Genomic DNA, 21,276 nt, shown 5'->3' with positions numbered 1-21,276 from the left:
TTGCCGCAATTGTTTGGGGTAGGGCTGGGCGATTAATCGAATTTTGATCGCGATTTCGATTTTGGCTTCTCACGATCATGAAAACACTGTAATCGAAGAAAAACGATTAACATGCCGCCGCGCGTCCTGTATGCAAATTACTGCGCTGTAAAAGCACAGTGAACGCACCTGTGTCGCCTGCAGCTGCAGCAGTGAGTGTGTGGATCAATTGTGGAACGAGAGATTGAGAACATGGCAGAAAAGCAGCCTGAGCCTTTAGTTTAAAAGAAAGGTAGGACAACTTCGGTCATTTGGAGACATTTTGGCTTCAAATCGTCGGACGTGGAGCAGAAGGAGATTGTTTGCAAAGTCTGTCACACCGTCGTGTCTGCACCCCAGGGCAACACGACAAATTTATTTAACCATAAAGTGGTCTATGAAAAAGTATTGAAGGAGCAAAAGACCCAAAAAAGTGCAAGAGCGTCAACTTCAGCTACAGCCACCGCCACCGCAACACAGTCCTCCATTGACGACACTCTTTACAATGCCGCTCCATATCCCACCGGCTCCTGGCGATAGCGAGAGATAACGGAGGCTGTGACGTTCATGCTAGCTAAGGACATGTGCCCTATCAGTACAGTTAGCAACCCAGGCTTCAAGACACTGGTCAAGATTTTGGACAAGCGGTACGTGTTGCAATCACGCAAACACACAAATATTATTATCATTTACTTTTTTACTTGTTACTAATCTATCTGGTTGTTTTTCTAAAAGTTATATTTAAAGTTGAGTTTTGGTGGCTCAATAAATCCTTTTTTTGAAATCAGTGAATAATCGTGTTTATTAATCGTTATTTCAATATCAATCAAAATAATCGTGATTATTATTTTTAGCATAATCGCCCAGTCCTAGTTTGGGGTAGTCTTTGGAGCACTTTCTGTCAACCATGCACGGACTGTCACGATTCCATTGTCCACATGGTCCATGAATCATGTGTGATGTGACAATGCGATGCAATTCCGGATTTGTTTCTTTGTTCGGAATCTCTGCAGACACAACGCAATCAATATCAGTGGAAGTCCTGGGTTTGTCGCATGGCACCATGGTAATGAGCATATGTATATGAGGAAGATGCCTCTTCTGAGTTTCTTTCATTATCACAAATGCGTCCCAGAATGTCATATTTCAGGATGTCTGTGAGGAGAGCCTCCACCTTCATGTGGAAGACTCTGGCAATGATGTCTGGTCTTTGGTGGGTCTGTTGACCCAAAAAAATTTATCCTTTTATTTCAGGCCAGTTAGGGTTGCAAGTGAAGGTGAGGAAGAAGTCTGGCTTGCCTTTGACTCTGACCAAGGCCATGGCGTCTTGGAATTCTTTGGCGTACCATCTTGGTGATCCATAAATTGTGGGTGGCAGGATGGTTAGGCGTCCTGGGATTATCTCAGTGTCACTACTCAGGGCATCAACAATGACTTTATACTTTTCTGCCTTGATAGATTTCTGATTGTGGCGAATCCAGTTGAGACGTTGTGACTAAATTTTTGCCATCATGTCACATACATACTGTTGTGTTAGTCTTCCATTGCCGAGTAGTAAATTGAAATGATTAGCAGTGTTTCGCACCTGCAGATGGAAACGGTAAAAGCATGTTGGGGTGACACCTCTCAGTTCAGTGTGGTATCCTTGGGACCCCTGTGGTAGAAGCAGCACATATGATAGTGGGTCATATGCTGGATGAATGGCGCTGATTGTTTGAAGTCGTCCTCCTCTGAGGTGAAGAGTGACAGCCAGTTTCCCAAATTGCTCAGTAGGAGTTGTTCCTGGAGCAATGACAGCAACATCGCTGTCCAGTGATGGAAGATGTGTAGTGCGCATGTGCCAAAAGCTGCAGGCTGCCTGTTACCTTGCTCCAGCCTTTGAGTTTGCTTTTTGAACTTTTAACTTTTTTCCCTTTTTGTTCGTTCTTGTTTCTTCACTGTTAATCTGTGAAGTCCTGACCTCTCTAACAAGGTTGTTTTTAGAGAGTTTTTGTGCTTTTTTAGTGTTGTTTTTTATAAAATGCCGCTTCCACCGGGACATGCTGTTTTTCTTTACTCCGGAGAACAGCTGATCGGACTAATGCCGGCCGGCATTGTGGCCAGACCAGCTGACATACCACCTGAACTCTGGAGAAAGACACACCGGGGATGTAGAGGAGGGAAGCAATGTCGGGGGATAAGAGGAGGGTCGAGACGGGACGGGCTTATGGAAAGGAGAAGATTTAAGCCCTGTCTCCCCTCTGTTGTTATGTGAAATGTACGGTCTCTTAGCAACAAAATAGACAAGCTAACGGCACTAACGTGGAGCCACACGGAGGACAGGGAGTGCAGTCTGATGTGTTTTACTGAGACATGGCTGCACAGGGACATTACGGACCAGAACGTCTCCGTGGATGGTTTCCACACCGTCCGGGCCGACCAGGATTGTACCGAGAGCGGTAAGCGGAAAGGCAGGGGGCTTGCCGTTCTAGTGAATAGCAGATGGTGTAATCCTGGTCACATCACAATTAAAGAACAGCTCTGTTGCCCGGATGTTGAACTGCTTGCCGTTGGACTCCGTCCATATCATCTGCCTAGAGAGATCCCACATGTCATCATTGTTGTCCTGTACATCCCTCCCTCTGCTAACCCAACATCTGCCTGCAGCACCATACACACCAGCATCTCCAAGCTTCAAACTAAACACCCCAGTGCCCTCATCATCATGTCGGGGGACTTTAACCACGTCACCATGGATACAGCTCAAACCCTGCTATGTGCCTCTACGACCACAAGAACTGTGAGGAGGTGGTCAGAGGAGGCTCATGAGGCACTGCAGGGCTGCTTTGAAATAACTGACTGGCCTGCACTCTCTGAGGCCCACGGGGAGGAGATTGATGGGCTCACAGAGTGCATCACGGATTACATTAACTTCTGTGTGGACTGCAATGTCCCTGCTCGGACTGTAACCTGTTACGCTAATAATAAACCTTGGATCACTAAGGACATCAAGGTCATCCTGAATGAGAAGAAGAGGGCGTTCAGAGATGGCAACCGTGATGATGTGAGGAGAGTGCAGGGGGTACTCAAACTTAACATCAGGGAGGCTAAAGACAATTACAAGAGAAAGCTGGAGAATAAACTCAAGTGAAACAACATGAGGGATGTGTGGAGTGGCATGAGAACCATTACCGGGTTCCAAAAGACTGGTAATATGGGGTTGGATGGCCGTATGGACCGGGCCAATGAACTGAACCTCTTTTTCAATAGGTTTGATACTGCAGCCCCTCGCCCACAAGACTCTGCTGCTGGCTGCCCAACAACAACTGCCACTTTAACTCCCCCTCCTCCTCCTTACAGACCCCTTGTCTGCCCCCCTCCACCTCAATTCACACCCACCTACTCCACCCCTCCCCCCTGCTCTGCATCATGTCCTCCACAACCTGAGGACCTCACCTCTTCCCCAACTGTCACCTCTACAGTCTTCTGCACGCCTGACCTGGTGAGAAGACAGCTGATGAGACTCCACTCCGGCAAGGCTGCGGGTCCCGACGATGTTCTTCCCAGGGTGCTTAAAGCCTGTGCCCCCCAGCTGTGTGGAGTACTTTGTCAAGTATTCAACCTGAGCCTGCACCAGAGGGTCCCTGTGCTGTGGAAGACGTCCTACCTCGTTCCTGTGCCAAAGACGCCGCGCCCTAGCGGCCCTCAGGACTACAGACCAGTGGCCCTGACATCTCACATCATGAAGACCCTGGAGAGGCTCGTCCTGGAGCAGCTAAGGCCTATGGTCAGGCCCTTCACTGATCCACTACAGTTCGCCTACCAGCCCCGCCTGGGAGTTGAGGATGGCATCATCTACCTGCTGAATAGAGTCTACACTCATCTGGACAAGCCGGCGAGCACTGTGAGAGTCATGTTCTTTGACTTCAACACGAGTGCTTTCAACACCATCCGTCCAGCTCTACTGGGTGAGAAGATGGCTGCCATGCAGGTTGAGGCCCCCATCGTGTCCTGGATTGTGGATTACCTGATGGGCAGACCACAATATGTACACCTACAGAACAGTGTGTCGGACAGGGTGGTCAGCAACACTGGGGCCCCACAGGGGACTGTCCTCTCTCCCTTCCTCTTCACCCTATTCACCTGACTTCAACTATTGCACTCAGTCTTGCCACCTTCAGAAGTTTTCTGATGATTCAGCAATAGTTGGCTGCATTGAGAAGGGTGATGAGAATGAATACAGGACTGTTGTGGACAACTTTGTCACTTGGAGTGAACAGAATCATCTGCAGCTCAACGTGACAAAAACAAAGGAGCTTATAGTGGATCTGAGGAGGGCGAAAACAACAGTGACCCCTGTTTCCATCCAGGGTGTCCCTGTGGACACTGTTGAGGAATATAAATATCTGGGGGTGTACTTCAATAATAAGCTGGACTGGACAAGATATACTGAGGCGGTCTACAAAAAGGGCCAAAGTCAACTCTTTTTTCTCAGGAGGCTGAGGTCTTTTAACATCTGTCGGACGATGCTGAGGATGTTCTACGAGTCTGTTGTGGCCAGTGCGATCTTCTTCGCTGTCACATGCTGGGGCAGTGGGCTGAAGGTTGCAGATAACAACAGACTGAACAAACTGATCAGAAGAGCTGGTGATGTCGTGGGGGAGGAGCTGGACACTCTGACAACCGTGGCAGAGAGGAGGATGCTGTCCAAGCTTCAGTCCATCTTGGATAATGTCACACACCCTCTCTATGACACACTGGCACAGCAGATGAGCACATTCAGCGGTAGACTCTAAACTTTATAACGCCTCCCTAAGAGAGTCAGACACCCCTCCTTCTGTAACCTGACTCAAACATGGACAGTCATTTCTTTTTTGTACTTCTTGCACATTATTTAACTGTATATTTGATCTTTTATGTGTGTGTGTATATATATATATATATATATATATATATATATATATATATATATATATAAAAAATTACTACTTTCTGCCTTTCACTCACACAGTACAGAAAACAATATTTAGCATTGTAATATAGGCTAGCATACATCTGCAGCTTGAGAGAGAGAGAGGGAGACCAGTAAGGGTTTCCACCACAAAAAATGTTTTTAAACTATCAAAATGATGAGCATACAAATTAGTAGTCTAAGTCTGGAGAATCAGAGTGGGGACAGGGACAGTATTGGTGTGGGGGTTGGGTGTGTGTGAATGTGGGGGAGAGGGGGGCAGGGAAAAAGTAGTGCGGGGCAGGGGCGTGTAGGGGTCCAGGTGAGGCAGTGAGGTTTTCCAGGCCAAAGCATTCCCCCAAACTAACAATATGAACAAAAACCCCTCTCAAAATTCAATATGGTGCAATATTTTAACATTTCGTGTAGTTATGAAACGCACACCAACACACTTAAACACACCGGTTGTCATGATTCAAGCATTAGCGACGCCATAACCATTCAAAATTAATGGGGTGGTAACAGCCATAAAAGCTAAGCAGGGTTGCTAGGGTTAGCAAAAACATCACAAAAAAAGTGCCATAAAAGTTTAAAAAAAGAAAAAAAAAGAAAGGTGTTCGTCTTCTCTCAGTCTCTGGAGAAGAGTTGCCAAAATTCAACGAAAATCAGAACAGAAATACAACAAAAACTACGAAAAAAATTGAAAACCCACAGGAGCTGCTGTTACAGGCTGCCACCTAGTACAGCGCCATAGCAACCGACTACTGTTGTAATCCATATTATGGCAAGAACCACTCAACTAAGTAAAGAGAAAGGACAGTCCATCATTACTTAAGACATGAAGGTAAGTCAATCTGGAAAAATTCAAGAACTTTGAATGTGTCCTCAAGTGCAGTCGCAAAAACCATCAAACATGTGATGAAACTGGCTCTCATGAGCACCACCCCAGGAAAAGAGTACCAAGACTCACCTCTTCTGCAGAGGATGAGTTAGTTACCAGACTCAGAAACCACAAGTTAATAGCACCTCAGATTAGGGCCCAGCTAAATGCTTCAAAAAGTTCTACATCAGCTGTTCAGAGGAGACTATGTGAATCAGGCCTTCATGGTTGAATTGCTACAAAGAAGCCACTACTGAGGAAAACAACAAGGAGACAAGAAGTGCTTGGGCCAACAAAAATGGACATTAGACCAGTGAAAATCCATGCTTAGATCTGATGTGTCCAAATTTGAGATTTTTGGTTCTACCCACCATTTGTGAGACACAGTAAAAGTCAGCTGATGGTTTCTACACATGTTGTTCCCACTGTGAAGCAATAGAGGAGAAGGTATGATGGTGTGGGGCTGCTTTGCTGATGATACTGTTGGTGATTTACTCAAAATTGAAGGCACACTGAACCAGCATGGCTACCACAGCATCCTGCCGCAACATGTCATCCCATCTGGTTTGCACTTAGTGGGACCATCATTTGTTTTTCAACTGGACAATGACCCCAAACACCTCCAGGCTGTGTAAGGGCTGTTTGACCAAGAAGGAGAGTGATGGAGTGCTGCGCCAGATAACCTAACCCAACTGAGATGGTTTGGGATGAGTTTGACTGCAGAGTGAAGGCAAGGCAGCCAACAAGTGCTCAGCATCTCTAGGAACTCTCATGAAGCTGATGGAGAGAATGTGTAGAGTTGGCAAAGCTGTAATCAAAACAAAGGGTGGCTATTTTGAAGAATATAACATATAAAACATATTCTGGTTTGTTTAACACTTTTTTGTTTACTACATAGTTCCACGGGTTCCTTCATGATGTCTTCAGTATTGATCTACAGTATAGAAACTAATAAAAATAAAGGAAAACTAATGAATTAGAAGGTGTGTCCAAACCTTTGACTGGTAGTATATGTTTGTTTATTTTATTTAAAGAAGGTACAATGCACAATGCACATTAATAAACATCAGCCTATCATATAAATATAACACTGAACATTAGTGAAGGAAAAAGACAATCACATCACCCTTACAAAAAAAGTGAGAGGAATTTAAATGTTTGTCTAACATTTGCTTTACAAAGCAGTTGTCCTGTGAAAAATGTTAAAAAGAAAATGTATGTATGTATGCATATTCAAAAGAATTAAATAGAAATATTTGTGCATAAAATGCAGTTCACTGACATGGCTTTGAATATGATTTCACAGTTTTGCAGTCTATATTGTTGATTTGTCAATACATATTGATGTTTGGGTCTGTAGGCAGTCTCACTGATTCCAGTCTTAATTCTTCCTCAGAAACATATCTGTTTGCGTGCCTGGTTGACTTCTTCAGTAACTGCCCGAGATACAAAAGGTATTGCACACTGAAGCTGTTTGAATTTTATGTGACATTCTTAATAAGAGCCTGTTTAATGACAGTGATCATGTTTGGCAGTGTTGGGGCTAACATGCTACTTTTGAAGTGTTTATCAGTTATGTATTACTCTACATAGTAATTTGGATATATAACGCTTTCTAATATTTTCAGTAATATTACACTTGCTATGTCCAGTAATGCATGAGCACCTAAAAACTATTTATAGATTATTTTTTAACCCAGTCAGACCCAATAGGTTGCTGGCGACCTGTTCAAGCTAGTTAAATGCAGCTTATTATGATATACTCGCTGACTTGCTGTAGATGTGTATATCAGTTAGATACTAAACATCATAGTAGTTCAGTTCATTTGTTGGAAACCACGAGAACTGAAGTATAATTCATTCAAATTTGCCAACATAGTAAAGCAAAATAGACATTTTTAAAAAAGCAGTTAGAAAGTCCTAATTTTTATTCATTCCTCTATAGTATATATCCCTTTACTTTGGTAAAAGTATCAAGAGTTGGAAAGTCTTTTTCATCAAATGAATCAAGGTTTTGGATATCATCCTGTGAAGTACATCACTCACTGCCAAGCAAAAAAAAGCAACATATTTGTATTATTCCTGCCCAGCATTGTTGAGCATGTTTGTTTTCTTTATGTTAGTGCCTACAACTTGAAAGTATCCCAACAATTTTTCTGTTGAGTTTTTGGAGATTTGAGAAGGCCAACAGACTCTTTCGTGTTTCTTATCTGCCATGGTAGAAATGAGCTGTTATTGGCTATCAACAAATCAATCACCCACAATTGATCATCTTCCCTTTCATCTCTCCTTTTGTAGTTCTTCTATACTACTTCTGTTTTGGTGAAAGTAACCCAAATAATCAATGATGCATTACACTACACCGACAGCAATAATGTAGAGCAACTTCTTACTTTCAAACAAAATTAATTAGTACTATGTGATCAATAACATTTTGGCAGTAACTTGGTAAACACTGTTCAGTGCTATTTCAGTGTCCCATGATGGTCTAACTGCTCCTTGAGAAGCTCTTCTGTTCTGGGTGAAAAGATGATCCTTGTTATTTCTGAACCTCAGAATTCCATATCATGGAGACTCGAATGTTGACTTGCATTCATGTGACTTGCACTTTATCTCTGTAGTTGTGAGACTGGCTTTAAAGATGGTGACCTGTTCATGTCCTACAAGAGCATGTTCCAGGATGTCAGAGACGGAGTGGACTGGGTTCATTTCAAGGTAGAATCATGTCTTTTCGCAATTAAACCTGTTTCCAGTCAGCTGTAGTATATCTCCTACATCCAGTTTATTCACAACCCCCAGTTCACCGATTTATGTGTTTACACAGGGCTCCTTAAAAGAGAAAACAGTTGAAAACCTGGAGAAGTATGTGGTTAAAGATGTAAGTAAGCCAACATAATGTTTTTTTTCCACCTCAGTTCTAAAAATGTTGGACGCTGTGTAAAACAAATATAAACATAATGATTTTTGAAATCCTTTTTATGTATTTATATTTAATGTTAATCTCATAAACAGTATTGTGTTTTTGCAAATATACACTAATTCTGAATTTGATTTTGGCAACACATTTCACAGAAGTTGGGACAGGGGCAACAAAAAACAGGGAAAGTTGTAAGAATCCTTCAAAAACACAGCATTCCACAGGTCCACAGTCACATATAAAAGGGGCATTCTTGAAAGGCCCAAGCAACAGCAGCTGGCACAAAGGAAAAGAGTGTACTGTGGTCTGATGAGTCAGTATTGCAAATTGTTTTTGGAAAGAAATTCATCGCAAAAAGGAAAGGCGGTATTTGACCCCACCTCACTAGCTGGGAACTCAAAGGAGGACAGGCTTTCCATCTCTGCATAAAATCAAAACTTGCGAAAAAATGGTCAGCTGACAAGTCCAAGTTTCAAGCTTCACTCTTGCCTATAAATCAGTCACTCAATGTCATCTGTAGAAAGCTTGAAACCTATGAACCTTGCATCACCAAAATGGAAGTTTGTCTGTCAGACCACAAGAAAGGGCAGCTGATGTTAGGGGACATAAGATTTTAATCTTTCAAGACCTGAGCAATGAGCTCTCAAAGACCCAAGCCACAATCAACTCTGTCAAGACCAAACTACACCAGATGGCCATTAAGTTCTCTGTCCATTACCTTGCTGTGCCTCCTGTCACTCATCAGCAAGTGGGACATACATTTACCAAGGCAGAGGATGCAGAGCATTTATTTAATCAACGTTCAATGTTCAACATCTGTGGTTTCAGGCCTACGCTTTTTCTTTAAAGGACAAGGACAGTGTCTTTAAATGACCTGCATATTTTTTTCCTTGCAGGTATGCTTTGCATCCTTAACTGACACAGGGTAAATTCATGAATACGCAAAATGTGGTGAAATTACAAAAATGCTTAATTTTACTAACTGCCAAACTGCAATAGAAATGGCTTTTGTTAAAACCTACAGTGAAGCCACCTCGACTGCTCCCATCCGAAAGCCTTTCGGCAGGCAGCCGACTGCAAGCTGGGTTCCATTTGATTACCAGCCACTGGGAGTCCTCCCCTCCTCCTGGGGTTGTGCCTAAATTCCACTGTCAACACATCGATTCTTTCAATTGTAGGGTGTCACCATGAGATTGCGCTTCCCTCACAAAAAACAGATACAAGATATATATACCCTTTAAACCTAAACCTTATTCTTCTATTCCATTGTATCTCAGAGGCAAATATTGCACTTTTATTTAACTTCATTTATTTTAAATCTTTAGTTAGTTTAGTTAGTTTAGTCTACTGGTTACTTTACTTACTTTATATTTTTATATCAGTTCGTGTCCTTTATTTCTCAAACACTTCCTGATTGCTGAAAAAAGAAAAGGTGATGTAAAACAGTGGTAAACATGATCCTGTCCCAACTATTAAATTCAAAATGACTTGCATTTCTGTAGTGCTTTTTCCCAATATAGGCTGAAAGGATTCAGTTTTGATTTTCATTCTTACTTATTTACATTTTACACAGTGTCTCCACTGTATAACAACCTTGACTTCTTCTTTGTAGTTAAGTCAACAAATGCTGTATTATTCAGTCAAATTTTTTCTGCTTTTTTGATGGTTGTTCTGTTTATCCTCTACCAAGGCAAAGCTTCCTCTCCTCCTCAGTCGAATGAATGAAGTCGCCAAAGTATTTCTAGCCACCAACAGTGACTACAAATACACAGAGGTGGGATCATTGTTTATAATCACTGTCTTGTTTTATCTGTCATTGTTTCTGCAGAAAAACACATAATTCATTGTTTCATATTTATAGTTGCATGAATGGTGGCGCTGTAAGTGGCCTAATGAAGTATTTATGCCAGGTGATGTTAATGATGTGAGTGTAGTGTGTCTGTGTTGTGTTGTCAGTCAGGATGTTCAAAATATTAACTGTCTTTTTACAGAAAATTATGTCCTACCTGTTTGACTTCCCTCACGGCCCAAAGGTAACACTCAGTAACAACTCAGTAACATTTGCACTGTCAGGAATCTTATTGAATTAGAATTAAATCACTTTGCTTAGAAATTTCTGGATAGATATTGAAGGATGATAGTGTACTAGAGAGAAAATACTTTATTATAGTGGTGGAAGTTGGCATGGTACATCCAGGAATTTCTCGAAAGCCATAGGAATCATAAATCTGCTTGTCTGTGTGTTTGTATTTATTGCAGCCGGGTACACCACACCGGCCCTGGCAGTCGTACTTTGACCTGATCCTGGTTGACGCCCGCAAACCTGTGTTCTTTGGAGAGGGGACAGTCTTGCGGCAGGTCGACACTGTGAGTGTGTATTACAGAAGCCTGCATGGACGATGAAATATGCTCTGCCTATGTTTACATATAGCCATTCAGAATATAATTTCTTGGTCTTGGTTTGTTTCAGACCACGGGTCGGCTGAAGATCGGCACATACACCGGACCTCTCCAGCATGGGATTGTTTACTCTGGAGGTAAATAAGGTCTCTGCCAAGGGCCGATATTGAGTGATTACAGATATATCAACATCAGCATATATGTTGTCCAATATGTACAGATAGGAAAACTTGTGTTTTTACATAACATAATGCAGGATAAAAACAAGCGGGGAAAACATAACTATTAAATTCCCAGTGAAGTTAATTGTTTCAGTGCATTGATGTCATTTTGGCCAAAATCTTTTACAGTTGTTTTGACAAAGATATGTATGTAATGAAGGCTAGATACTTGTTTGTATGTATATTTTTATACAAAAGATTGTCACTCAATGTTTCTGTCAAAATTGATTTAGTCCCAGATACTTATATCGGCCCCAAAAGTCCAGTATCGATCAGGCCCTTATTAATGAATTACTATGCAATAACAGTTAAGATGGCAAATTCTCTGATCACTTGGGGGGAACAATGTCAATGTATCTATATATATCTATATTTTATAATGATGAAAATATGGTCTTTTAAGTAAATATTCCATGAATGACAACTTTTTGCAGCACATGAATAAAAGACCTGATATACTGACTGAAGTTTGGACAGCATTAGCACAACCAGCCTGTAATGTTACACCATGTATATTTAGGCTATATATAGAGAGAATGCTACAATCATATCTGCAGTTGTCACACAGAGCTCCAAGCCTTAAGCAGGCGGTGATGCTCATGTTAACTTTCCAGGTCTATAATCAAAACACATCCTTGTTCCTGGAAAATTCTCACTAATCATCATACACCTTTCAACAGAGGTTTACCTTTGAAAGTTATTTAAAAATGGTTATAACCTTATGAATTATTGCTTCAAGAAGTTTTGACAGTGTCATTATAAGTGCCCAAAATGCCATATGTGCACTCCCAGGTTCTTCAGACATGGTGTGTGACTTGCTGGGTGCTAAAGGAAAGGACATCATCTACATCGGAGACCACATTTTCGGTGACATTCTTAAATCCAAAAAGCGTCAGGGCTGGAGGACCTTCCTGGTGATACCTGAGCTGGCCCAGGAGTTACATGTGTGGACCGACAAGAGCTGTGAGGCTGGAAACATATACTCATACATACATATGGCTTTATACCTGCTCTGTTTAAACCACAGTGTTATTCAGCAGCAACAGTATTTAATTGCTACTTTATAGTACTTAATAGCTTTTATTAGGTGTAAAAAAAAAAGTACTTATGCATTACTACATCAAACAGATCATGTAATTTAATGAAGCTCAGTGCTTTAAAGATGCGAAACTGTTAAAAGTAAAACATGTTAACATATTTTTGCACTGTTTGGTTATTTAAGACTTAAGCCATTATACATGTGATGTGATTAACTAATGCCAGGTATTGTTTTTCAGCAATATTTGAGGAACTTCAGTCCCTGGACTGCTTCCTTGCAGAGCTCTACAAGTGAGTTCCTCTATGTTAAATGTACAAAATGTGACTTCTGCCATTAGATTCTGGGTTACAGGCAGACCCTCTGGAGACTTGACACCTGGAGTCACTTCAGATTCTGCTCTGATCCAGAGCCGTTTACTGATGGGAGGAAAGCTCAGAGATTGCTTTTAAACTTCTGGGATTAAAAATTGGATTATCTTCGCTCCAGCTCCAGTTGGCAGTCAACATTAACATTACAGTACATCTGAAAATGGAAAGTACATTTATTTTACTTCTTGAACAATATTACAGACAGGAGAATGGATAAGAAAAAAGACAGTAGGATACTGAATTCACAGAGGGTTGTGAGATGTCTGCATGCATCTTTTACAGACTGGTGGGCCAAAAATTGACATGGGTTAACACATTAAAAATTATTTGGTTATACCTTCCTCCATTGGCTATGCACTGTTTTCCAGAATGTATTATTTTTTATGTGCTTATATGGAGAGAGTTGTATAGAAATAATGTTTTCTATTCACAAACTTACATATACAGGTAGCAAGTAATGGCAAAAATTAAGTTTTATAGAGGTGAATATCTACTCCTTAGTATGGCCCACCCAAATGTGCGTCACAAGAAGTTTGCTGTGTGTCTGATTAGCCAAATGGTACCCTGACCGCTGTTACGTACCGGGATGAAATCCTCAGAGCGATTGTCAGACTTTACGCTGGTGCAGTCGGCCCTGGGTGAATTAATGCCATTGACTGGTCCTCCCATTCCCCCGACCTAAATCCAATTGTGCACTTATGGGACGCTAGTATCGTGCATCTGACTCTGCCAAGAACCGCCACAGACTGCCCAGGAGCTCACTGATGCCCTGATCAAGGTCTGGGAGGAGGTCCCCCCAGGACACCATCTGCTGACTCATCAGGAGAATGCCCAGACGTTGTTGGGAGTGCATACAGGCGTGCTGGGGCCATTCATACTACTGAGTCACATTATGAGTTGCTGTGCACAGCACTGCCTGACAGCTGGAGTTGCAAGACCGAGAAGTTTCTGCAATAATTCCATGATCGCATTCGACCGTATTCATAGATTGTGTTATAAACAGAACAACACGAGGTGTTCCCAACTGAGGGATTAGAAGAAGTGCTTGGATTGGTCACTTTTTGGAGAATTTTGTGCTGGTGTCCACATGGAGTGTTTTATTTAGAAAATTAATCAGATGTTATGTTGTTGTTTCGGTGTGTGACTTCATATCTGCTCTGTGAATTCAGCTGAACTGCTTTGTCGTGCTCCGACATCCAGCAGAAATAGAAGTCCTGCGTATGTGCTCCGGCTGGGTCCTGACTGCCAGAGCTTGAATGGAACAGAAAAGCGACGGAGCATATACTCCACGCAGCAAGTGGAAGTAAACACGCGGACTAGAGTTAAACCTATCAGCTCCACTGCCGTGATGGAGCAGAGCCAGATCGGACACGTATCTGGTGTAATTCCAACATCTGTACACTTGCCCCAAGAATTAACTGTTTGCCGTTGCTGACAGAATGACCAAACTAGAATGGCACTCAGTAGAGTGCATTTCTCTGCCAAGGCCCAGCAGTCAAGCTAGATAACCCAAAACAATTCCTATTGATTCATAATTTCCATTGTGTTGTGGACGAATAATAGGTTGATAAAATGATGAACAATGTAAAAGTTGAGCTGAATGAAAAGTCAGTTTTTAACTGTTTTAAATTGCATCATCCTCGGCCATGTTGTGCAGCTATGTGAAAATATATGCCAAAACAAATCAATTTCTTAATTCATGTCAAAACCAAGTCATGTCTTTGTCTTGTTAAATAAGATGCCTTTGTGATTATGTAATTTTGAACCAACTTGTGTTTAATCCACAGGCATCTGGACAGCAGCAGCAGTGAGAGGCCAGACATCAGCTCGCTGCAGAGACGCATTAAGGTAGAACCTGCTCCAGTAAATGCATACTTTGTTCTGTCTGTCTCTTAAAAAAGTTTTTACACATCTATTCAGCCATTCTATAGAAAGATGGTTAGGGCCAGAGCACAAACCATGCAAGAAGAGGTAGAGCAGGTCTGCTAGTGATCGGAAGGTCCCTGGTTCAAATCCTGGCTCTCCTGGGCTGAGCTGAGCTGCATGTTGAAGTGTCCTTGAGCAAGATACTGAACCCCAAATTGCTCCTGAAGGCCCTGCAATGAGCTGGCAACCTTCGCCCAAAGACAGCTGGGATTGGCTCCAGCAAAAACCCTGCGACCCCTTGAAAAAGGGATAAAGCGGTTACAGGACATGACATGACAAAGTGTTATTAGGGCATGAACGTGAACTAAGGATCCTATTGAAATAAGGGAATTATTAGGGCCACAGGTCCTTCACATGGGCTTGGCCCGTTTGACCGGCCTGCACAAAAAATTGGTAAATACATATATTTACATGCAGAAGTTTTTTAATATTGTGCTCATTTTTGCCATTTGCACATCTTGTCCCCCTTTTACCACAAACCCTCCCTACAGCTGAGGTCACAAATTGACATCGTATCTGGTCCTGGACCTATAACCAATAAATTAATGAGAAATTATTACATTTTAATGGAGCATTTCTATAGTAACTGGTGCAACCTTTCCAGCCTTTACAGTACTGATTAAGCAGCCCTTGCCCAATTGCATGCACTGTTAATCACCGACCGGTCAGCCTGACCACAGCTTCCACAGCAACATTTTGCTCCTTGGAGTGCCATTTGCTTCTTACAAATAGTTAGGACCAGTCAACTGGTTCCACATATTCCAGAATTTGCTGACCTCCCGCTTAATACTTTTGAATGTTTTATATGGGTAAACATCAAACAAAAATTCTCCTGGGTCCCCTCTTGGGCTGAGAGAATTAGGGGTGATATACTCCACAGTCTCCCTTGCTATAAGTTCTGGCGTCAATAGGTCTCACGTTTTCTAGGTTGGCTGGCATGAAAAGGAATGTCTGGAAATCTCCACATGTGAAAACTCCATCAAGACTGTTCAAGGCCTTCTTCACTATTGTGACAGCTAACTCTGCTGCTCCATTCCTATGGGACATTTCTGCAGTGTGGATCATGCTCAGCAGCTTCCTCTTCACGCTCAGACCAGTTCAGTTGGTCCAGACATCTGTGGAACTCTTCCAGTGCAGGTTTGGCCCCTACAAAGCTGTTCCAGGGTCTGACCACAGTTTCCTGGGGTGTCTTCTTAGTGAAGTGAACCTCTGGTACACTAGAAGGAATCCTTCAGATGACTTGTCACTGACTGCATCAGGCCCAAACTGGTCCATGGTGGTGAATATAAATAGTGAATTAATAAATAGTGCAGCACGCCTGTTCACTTTGGTGGAAGTTTACCCATGAACTGTTGACAGTGCCTTGCATCGTTTTTCCTGCAGACCACACAGCTGTCAACCTATCTTTTGGCAAGCCTTTCACCATTTATCACCCATGCTTTGTATGGTAAAACTGGCACTGCAGTCCTGTCTTCGTTTAACACCTGAAGCCTGCCTCCACAAACCAGGAGTCCATATCTGTGTATACTGCCAATCTACTTAATGTAGTTTCTGGAAACGGAAACGTAACACATTCCAAGAAGAGGTCTCTGAGTGCGTTCTCAAGCTCATCCACAGTCAGTACAGTTTCCTTAGCCTTTGAGTGACACTGCCTCCCACTTTGACTTTCCTCTGGGTCGACCCTTCCTCTCCAACCACTTCCCACCAGGTCGCCACACCCAGGCAATGATCCTGACAAGTCTCGACAAGCTACTGAATTCCTTCACTTCCAAGAAACAGTTTTTTTCTCTTGATTTTCACTTTTTAGGGTTTCCTATGGAACCAGCAGGTGGTCCTTCTTCTGACCTATTTCAGCTTTAGCTCTTGTCAAAACTGCTGAGAGTGCCTTCTTCGGAGTTGGTTTACACTCTCCCTGGCATATGCTGCAACCCCTCCAGCTTATCCTTTATTATCCTTGAAAAGTTAATTGAGGTTCTTGTGTACAGTTTGTCTTCCTCCACTTGGTTTCCCAATGTCCAAGGCTTAATTGTCTTCATACCTCATTTGATTTGTAAGTAATAAGGGTTGTGCTTTGTTTCACTTCAGTTTTCAATACGTCTGCTGTAGCTCCTTGCCTCCCACTTTACCCTGACCTGACCCATGGTTTCAAAAAGAATCCTCCAGCTCTTAAAATTTCCTAAATTTTTGTCCAGTTTTCTCCAAGCTGTCCAGGCCATCAGCATAACTATCCTTTTCAAGCACTCTGCATTCATCTTCCAAGTGAGCAAAGGTGGGCAGGCGCGCCGTTTCAATATTGCTAACTGTGCAATGCAAACGGCCAGTTTATCCCAGATGTTGACCCTTGTGATGGCATACTCACTGATGACTGATCTTCATCCAGACTGTCCCTCCACAGGACTCTGTGTTGCATATGTGACTTGCAAATCTGGCTCTTTACCCACGTCTGTGGGTATTTTGCATCCTAGTGTGGAGAAGCTGTGTGAGCATCCTCTCTGACTAGGAGAAGCGTTCTTTTATGATTTTAAGCTCCATCTGGCCAAAACTGGCCAAAATATAAAATCTCAAACACACTCAACTCACGTTTTCCCTCAAAGAGACAACACAGAAAGCCAACTTATGGTGTTGTCTCTCTGAAGACACACAACCAACTGAGCAGGGTAACGACACTCCCCTTATCTGACTGATTGCAGCCAGCAGAGGGAGAACATCGAGGGTGCAACCAATAGGTCCTGATAACCTGTGCCCTAGATCTTGAGAAATCTTTGTTCATATCAGGATCTTGGGGTATCTCTGATCTCTGTCTGTAACAAGTCCATCTCCAGAATCATTCAACTTTTGCAGGACAGTCTAGCAGCAATTTCACAGCTGTGTTAATTCCATTTATATAACCAGAATAACCCAAAAACTTTCAAACAAACTTTCACACTAATATATTTAATGGCTTAATCCGATTAATCATTATTTTCAATTTTTTTTGTATTGTGTTTCATATTAGGATGAGATTATAAACAATGTTGAAAGACATTAAAAGCTTCATTTGAAACCTTAATAGAAGCCCCAGATGTTAAAAACCTACCACTATTGCAACATTTTGTTTTTTGATGAATGCTGATGTCTTCAAAAGAGCCCTGAACATTTCTAGTTGTGTTTTCTCATTATGTGTATCTGTAAATTGATAAGCTTTTAACATTCACATAAGGAATGTTGCATCTGCTGCTAAAATGATTAATCATGGCTGCTTGAACCCTCAAGAATGAGGAAGAATGTCAGCAAGTGAAATGTTGTCAAGACTGTTCTGTCCCTTTCAGAAAGTGACACATGACATGGACATGTGCTATGGCATGATGGGAAGTTTGTTTCGCAGCGGATCCCGACAGACACTGTTTGCATCCCAGGTCATGCGTTACGCTGACCTGTATGCTGCTTCCTTCATCAACCTGCTCTACTACCCATTCAGCTATCTGTTCCGAGCTGCGCATGTACTGGTGAGATCCACTCATACCTCTCACTCAGAGCAAAGTTAATACAGTCTCAAATGTGTGTCATCTGCTCTAGCTATATTTAGTATATATATTAGTTTGATGAATGCCATTACATTAAAACTTCTCCCTCCCAGATGCCTCATGAGTCCACGGTGGAACACACACATGTCAACATCATTGACACAGAGTCACCGCTGGCCACAAGAAACCGCCATGACATCGACTTCAAGGAGATGGAGTGCAAAAGGCACCAGCTGACCCGCTCCATCAGCGAGATCCAGCCCCCTCATTTCTTCCCTCAGGCTCCACAGGAGATCACCCACTGCCATGACGAGGATGATGACGAGGAGGAGGAGGAGGAGGAGGAGGAGGAATAGTAGACTCACATCCAGTACATCCTGTTTTTATGTTTTAAGATGATTTTTTTTCTTTTTCCTTTAAATAACTAAAGGGCTGTAGCAGCTTGCTGACCTGGTATTGTACTAACATGGACTACTGTTGATTCAAGTAACTGATAACTGTATCTGTCTATGGGTAAAAGAGAAATTTTGGGAGAGTTTAGATTTATGTCTGTTAGTAGTGTAAGATTCAGGCAATGGGATTGTGGAATTGAAAATGACAAGGGAAGAGAATATCTACCTTTCTCAGTTAGAGTATGTGTTTGTTGTATCCTGGAGCTCTGCTCAGTTTGTTTGATAAGGAATTTTCTCCTTCTGTATGGAGAGCCTTCAGGTTATCAGTCCAGTATACATTTATTAGTTTGTAGTGCAAACTCACTGCCATGCTGCTTTCTCCTGCTTCTCTTACTATAAAACATACATAACACTTCAAGAGGTTCAATTTAAGGGAATAATCTGAATAATCAGAATTGCCATGTGGCCATCTAAAGTCAAATCTTCGGCATTCTGGGGGCCATATTATTTTTGAGGTGATTTTTAGAGACTAATGGCCAAATATGGAGATATGATATGTTTAAGGTTTTCAACATAGCTAGAATTTAACAGAATAAACGGTTAGATTAGTGTTGAAAACATCCACTGAAAATGTCTGCAGGCGTAAGATGCATGTTTCTTTACCTGCAGTGCAGCAACACAGCAAGATGTTTGGACCAGCTTGTGTTTACTTCCACTTGCCTTAGTGTTGAAAAGCAGCAAGCTGTCATCACTTCATTGGGGATCTTTCTTTTCTTTTAAGAAATTCTGGGAAATTTATGAATTCTTAATAACAGCACATATGAGAGTGAACTTTTACCTGAAGAGAACTGAACTGTAGTCTGTGTATTATACACAGCTGCTGAAACTAGACTCAGTTATACAACAGCTCTACAACAGACCTTTTTCTTTGTACATATCACATGCTTACAGCTCAGAGAAAATGTATTTACTTATTTAACCACTGACTCTTTCACTGTGTTATAATAAAACCATATTTCCCATATCCTACAGAATCCTAATGACTATGGGGCCAATGTTATCACTCCAAGTCCTTACTGTTATGTAGTCTGGCTACATTGTGTGTTTTTAAAATTACTGCAAAACTAATGGAGATATCACAACCTGCACAATGGACTGTGACACAGTCATTTCCTTATTCATCCAACAATGAGTTGATAACTTTTAGACTTACATCTCCTGTCATTTTCATATTTTTCAACTATGCTGTAGGTTTGAATTTAAAAGTTAGACTCAACGTCTCCTTATTTTTGTATTCATATTTTGCACAGTTGATACACTGTTACCAGCTGGGTTTTTTACTTTCCAACAGCAAGCTGATAAACAAACTGCTGCAGTGCCCACATAGCCCACCTCACCCTGCTGCAAAGTTACTTAGATGCTTTTGAGACCGTTTTTCCCTGCGGTAACATAGCATCCAAAAACAAAAATAATTGGAACACCAAAATGTATTATAATAAATATTATACAAAAACATTTCATTGTAGTCAGATCATAGAATATTTTTAATACCACTGTGTTCACGCGATACCTACCTTTTGTGAACTGGTGAATTTCGCCAGCCGTCTTCTCCAAACCAAATGTCAACATCCATGCTTTTACTTCCAGGGATGATCTTGTGTTTGTGGAGACAGACGCTGTGTGTGTGTGTGTGTGTGTGTGTGTGTGTGTGTGTGTGTGTGTGTGTGTGTGTGTGTGTGTGTGTTGTGTGTGTGTGTGTGTGTTGTGAGAGAGAGAGAGAGATGTGAGTGACAGACGGGGGGAGAGCAGGGAAAGGAAATGCAGTGGAATGAATACGCTGTGTTTTTAAATAGCGTAAAATAAACTGAAATGAAAGGCAATACAAATTAGTCGGTGTGTGAGAAACACTGCTTATGTACAGATGTCATCACAGATACTCTCAACATAGTGAGGATGCAGTAGTGTATTTGACTATACCTTAAATCTCATCAAATGTGTTCACGTTTTTCTGTTACTGCCTTGATTTAAAGACCCTGTGAGGAGGACATGTCAGCAGCAGCACTGATCCTCAGATGAGGTAGACGGTGGCCCTTTAAAATCTCAGATTCACAGCAGGCCTTTTTTCCACTGTATGTGTGATTCTGCAATATATGTGGTATAGCCTCACACAACGAAACAGAAGGCCTTGTGTCTATTGTTGAAGCTGCCACATCCTGTTTTGACTGAAGAGACATTGTTACACTCCTCCTCAAAAGGACTGCTGTCAGTAACATGTGGTCTCAAATGGACAGTTGATTGTTTGAGGCTGTTGGCTTTGACAGCTAGTTTAAACTTTAGTCATCAAACATAGTCAAGTGTAAATACAATCAGCAAATGTTGATGCATGTGTCAAAGTTGCAGTTTTTGGTGTTTTATTTGAAATATTGCCTTTGTTTTGAAGAATGTTAAGTTTATGCAAGTTGAGATGGTTTGAGTCATGGCTGATGTTTGTAATAAACTTTCTGATTTGAAATTTTAGCTGAGTTTTAATTTTGTACAATTCCGGTATTCTCTCCAACTGGATTGTCTTCCAGCCCAAGGCTGGCTGTGTTCATGCCTTCTGTCACTGACCTACAAATCTCCTCTTTGCTGTTCACATAAAACTGTGAGGAGGTCTATCATATTGCACCAAACCAAGTGTTT

General features: G+C 41.8%; 1 protein-coding gene across 4 annotated transcripts in view; it reads left to right on the top strand.

The window, feature by feature from the left end:
- The window catches only part of nt5c2a (5'-nucleotidase, cytosolic IIa), a 55,785-nt gene extending 34,674 nt beyond the window's left edge, over nucleotides 1–21,111 (top strand). For all 4 annotated transcript variants that reach the window (XM_030441530.1, XM_030441529.1, XM_030441531.1 and 1 more), the window contains 12 exons: nucleotides 7,225–7,282; nucleotides 8,450–8,543; nucleotides 8,653–8,706; nucleotides 10,436–10,519; nucleotides 10,737–10,778; nucleotides 11,005–11,112; nucleotides 11,216–11,282; nucleotides 12,159–12,329; nucleotides 12,644–12,695; nucleotides 14,561–14,621; nucleotides 18,008–18,184; nucleotides 18,316–21,111. In XM_030441530.1, coding sequence (XP_030297390.1) covers nucleotides 7,225–7,282; nucleotides 8,450–8,543; nucleotides 8,653–8,706; nucleotides 10,436–10,519; nucleotides 10,737–10,778; nucleotides 11,005–11,112; nucleotides 11,216–11,282; nucleotides 12,159–12,329; nucleotides 12,644–12,695; nucleotides 14,561–14,621; nucleotides 18,008–18,184; nucleotides 18,316–18,558 — 1,211 coding nt within the window. In that variant the 3' untranslated portion in view covers nucleotides 18,559–21,111. The remainder of the gene's footprint in view (nucleotides 1–7,224; nucleotides 7,283–8,449; nucleotides 8,544–8,652; nucleotides 8,707–10,435; nucleotides 10,520–10,736; nucleotides 10,779–11,004; nucleotides 11,113–11,215; nucleotides 11,283–12,158; nucleotides 12,330–12,643; nucleotides 12,696–14,560; nucleotides 14,622–18,007; nucleotides 18,185–18,315) is intronic.
- Nucleotides 21,112–21,276: the final 165 nt, after the last annotated feature.

The sequence above is a fragment of the Sparus aurata genome, chromosome 15, assembly GCF_900880675.1.
Source record: "Sparus aurata chromosome 15, fSpaAur1.1, whole genome shotgun sequence".
Lineage (NCBI taxonomy): Eukaryota > Metazoa > Chordata > Actinopteri > Spariformes > Sparidae > Sparus > Sparus aurata.
Note: the sequence above shows the minus strand (reverse complement) of the source record. Positions and strands in the feature narration are given on the sequence as shown.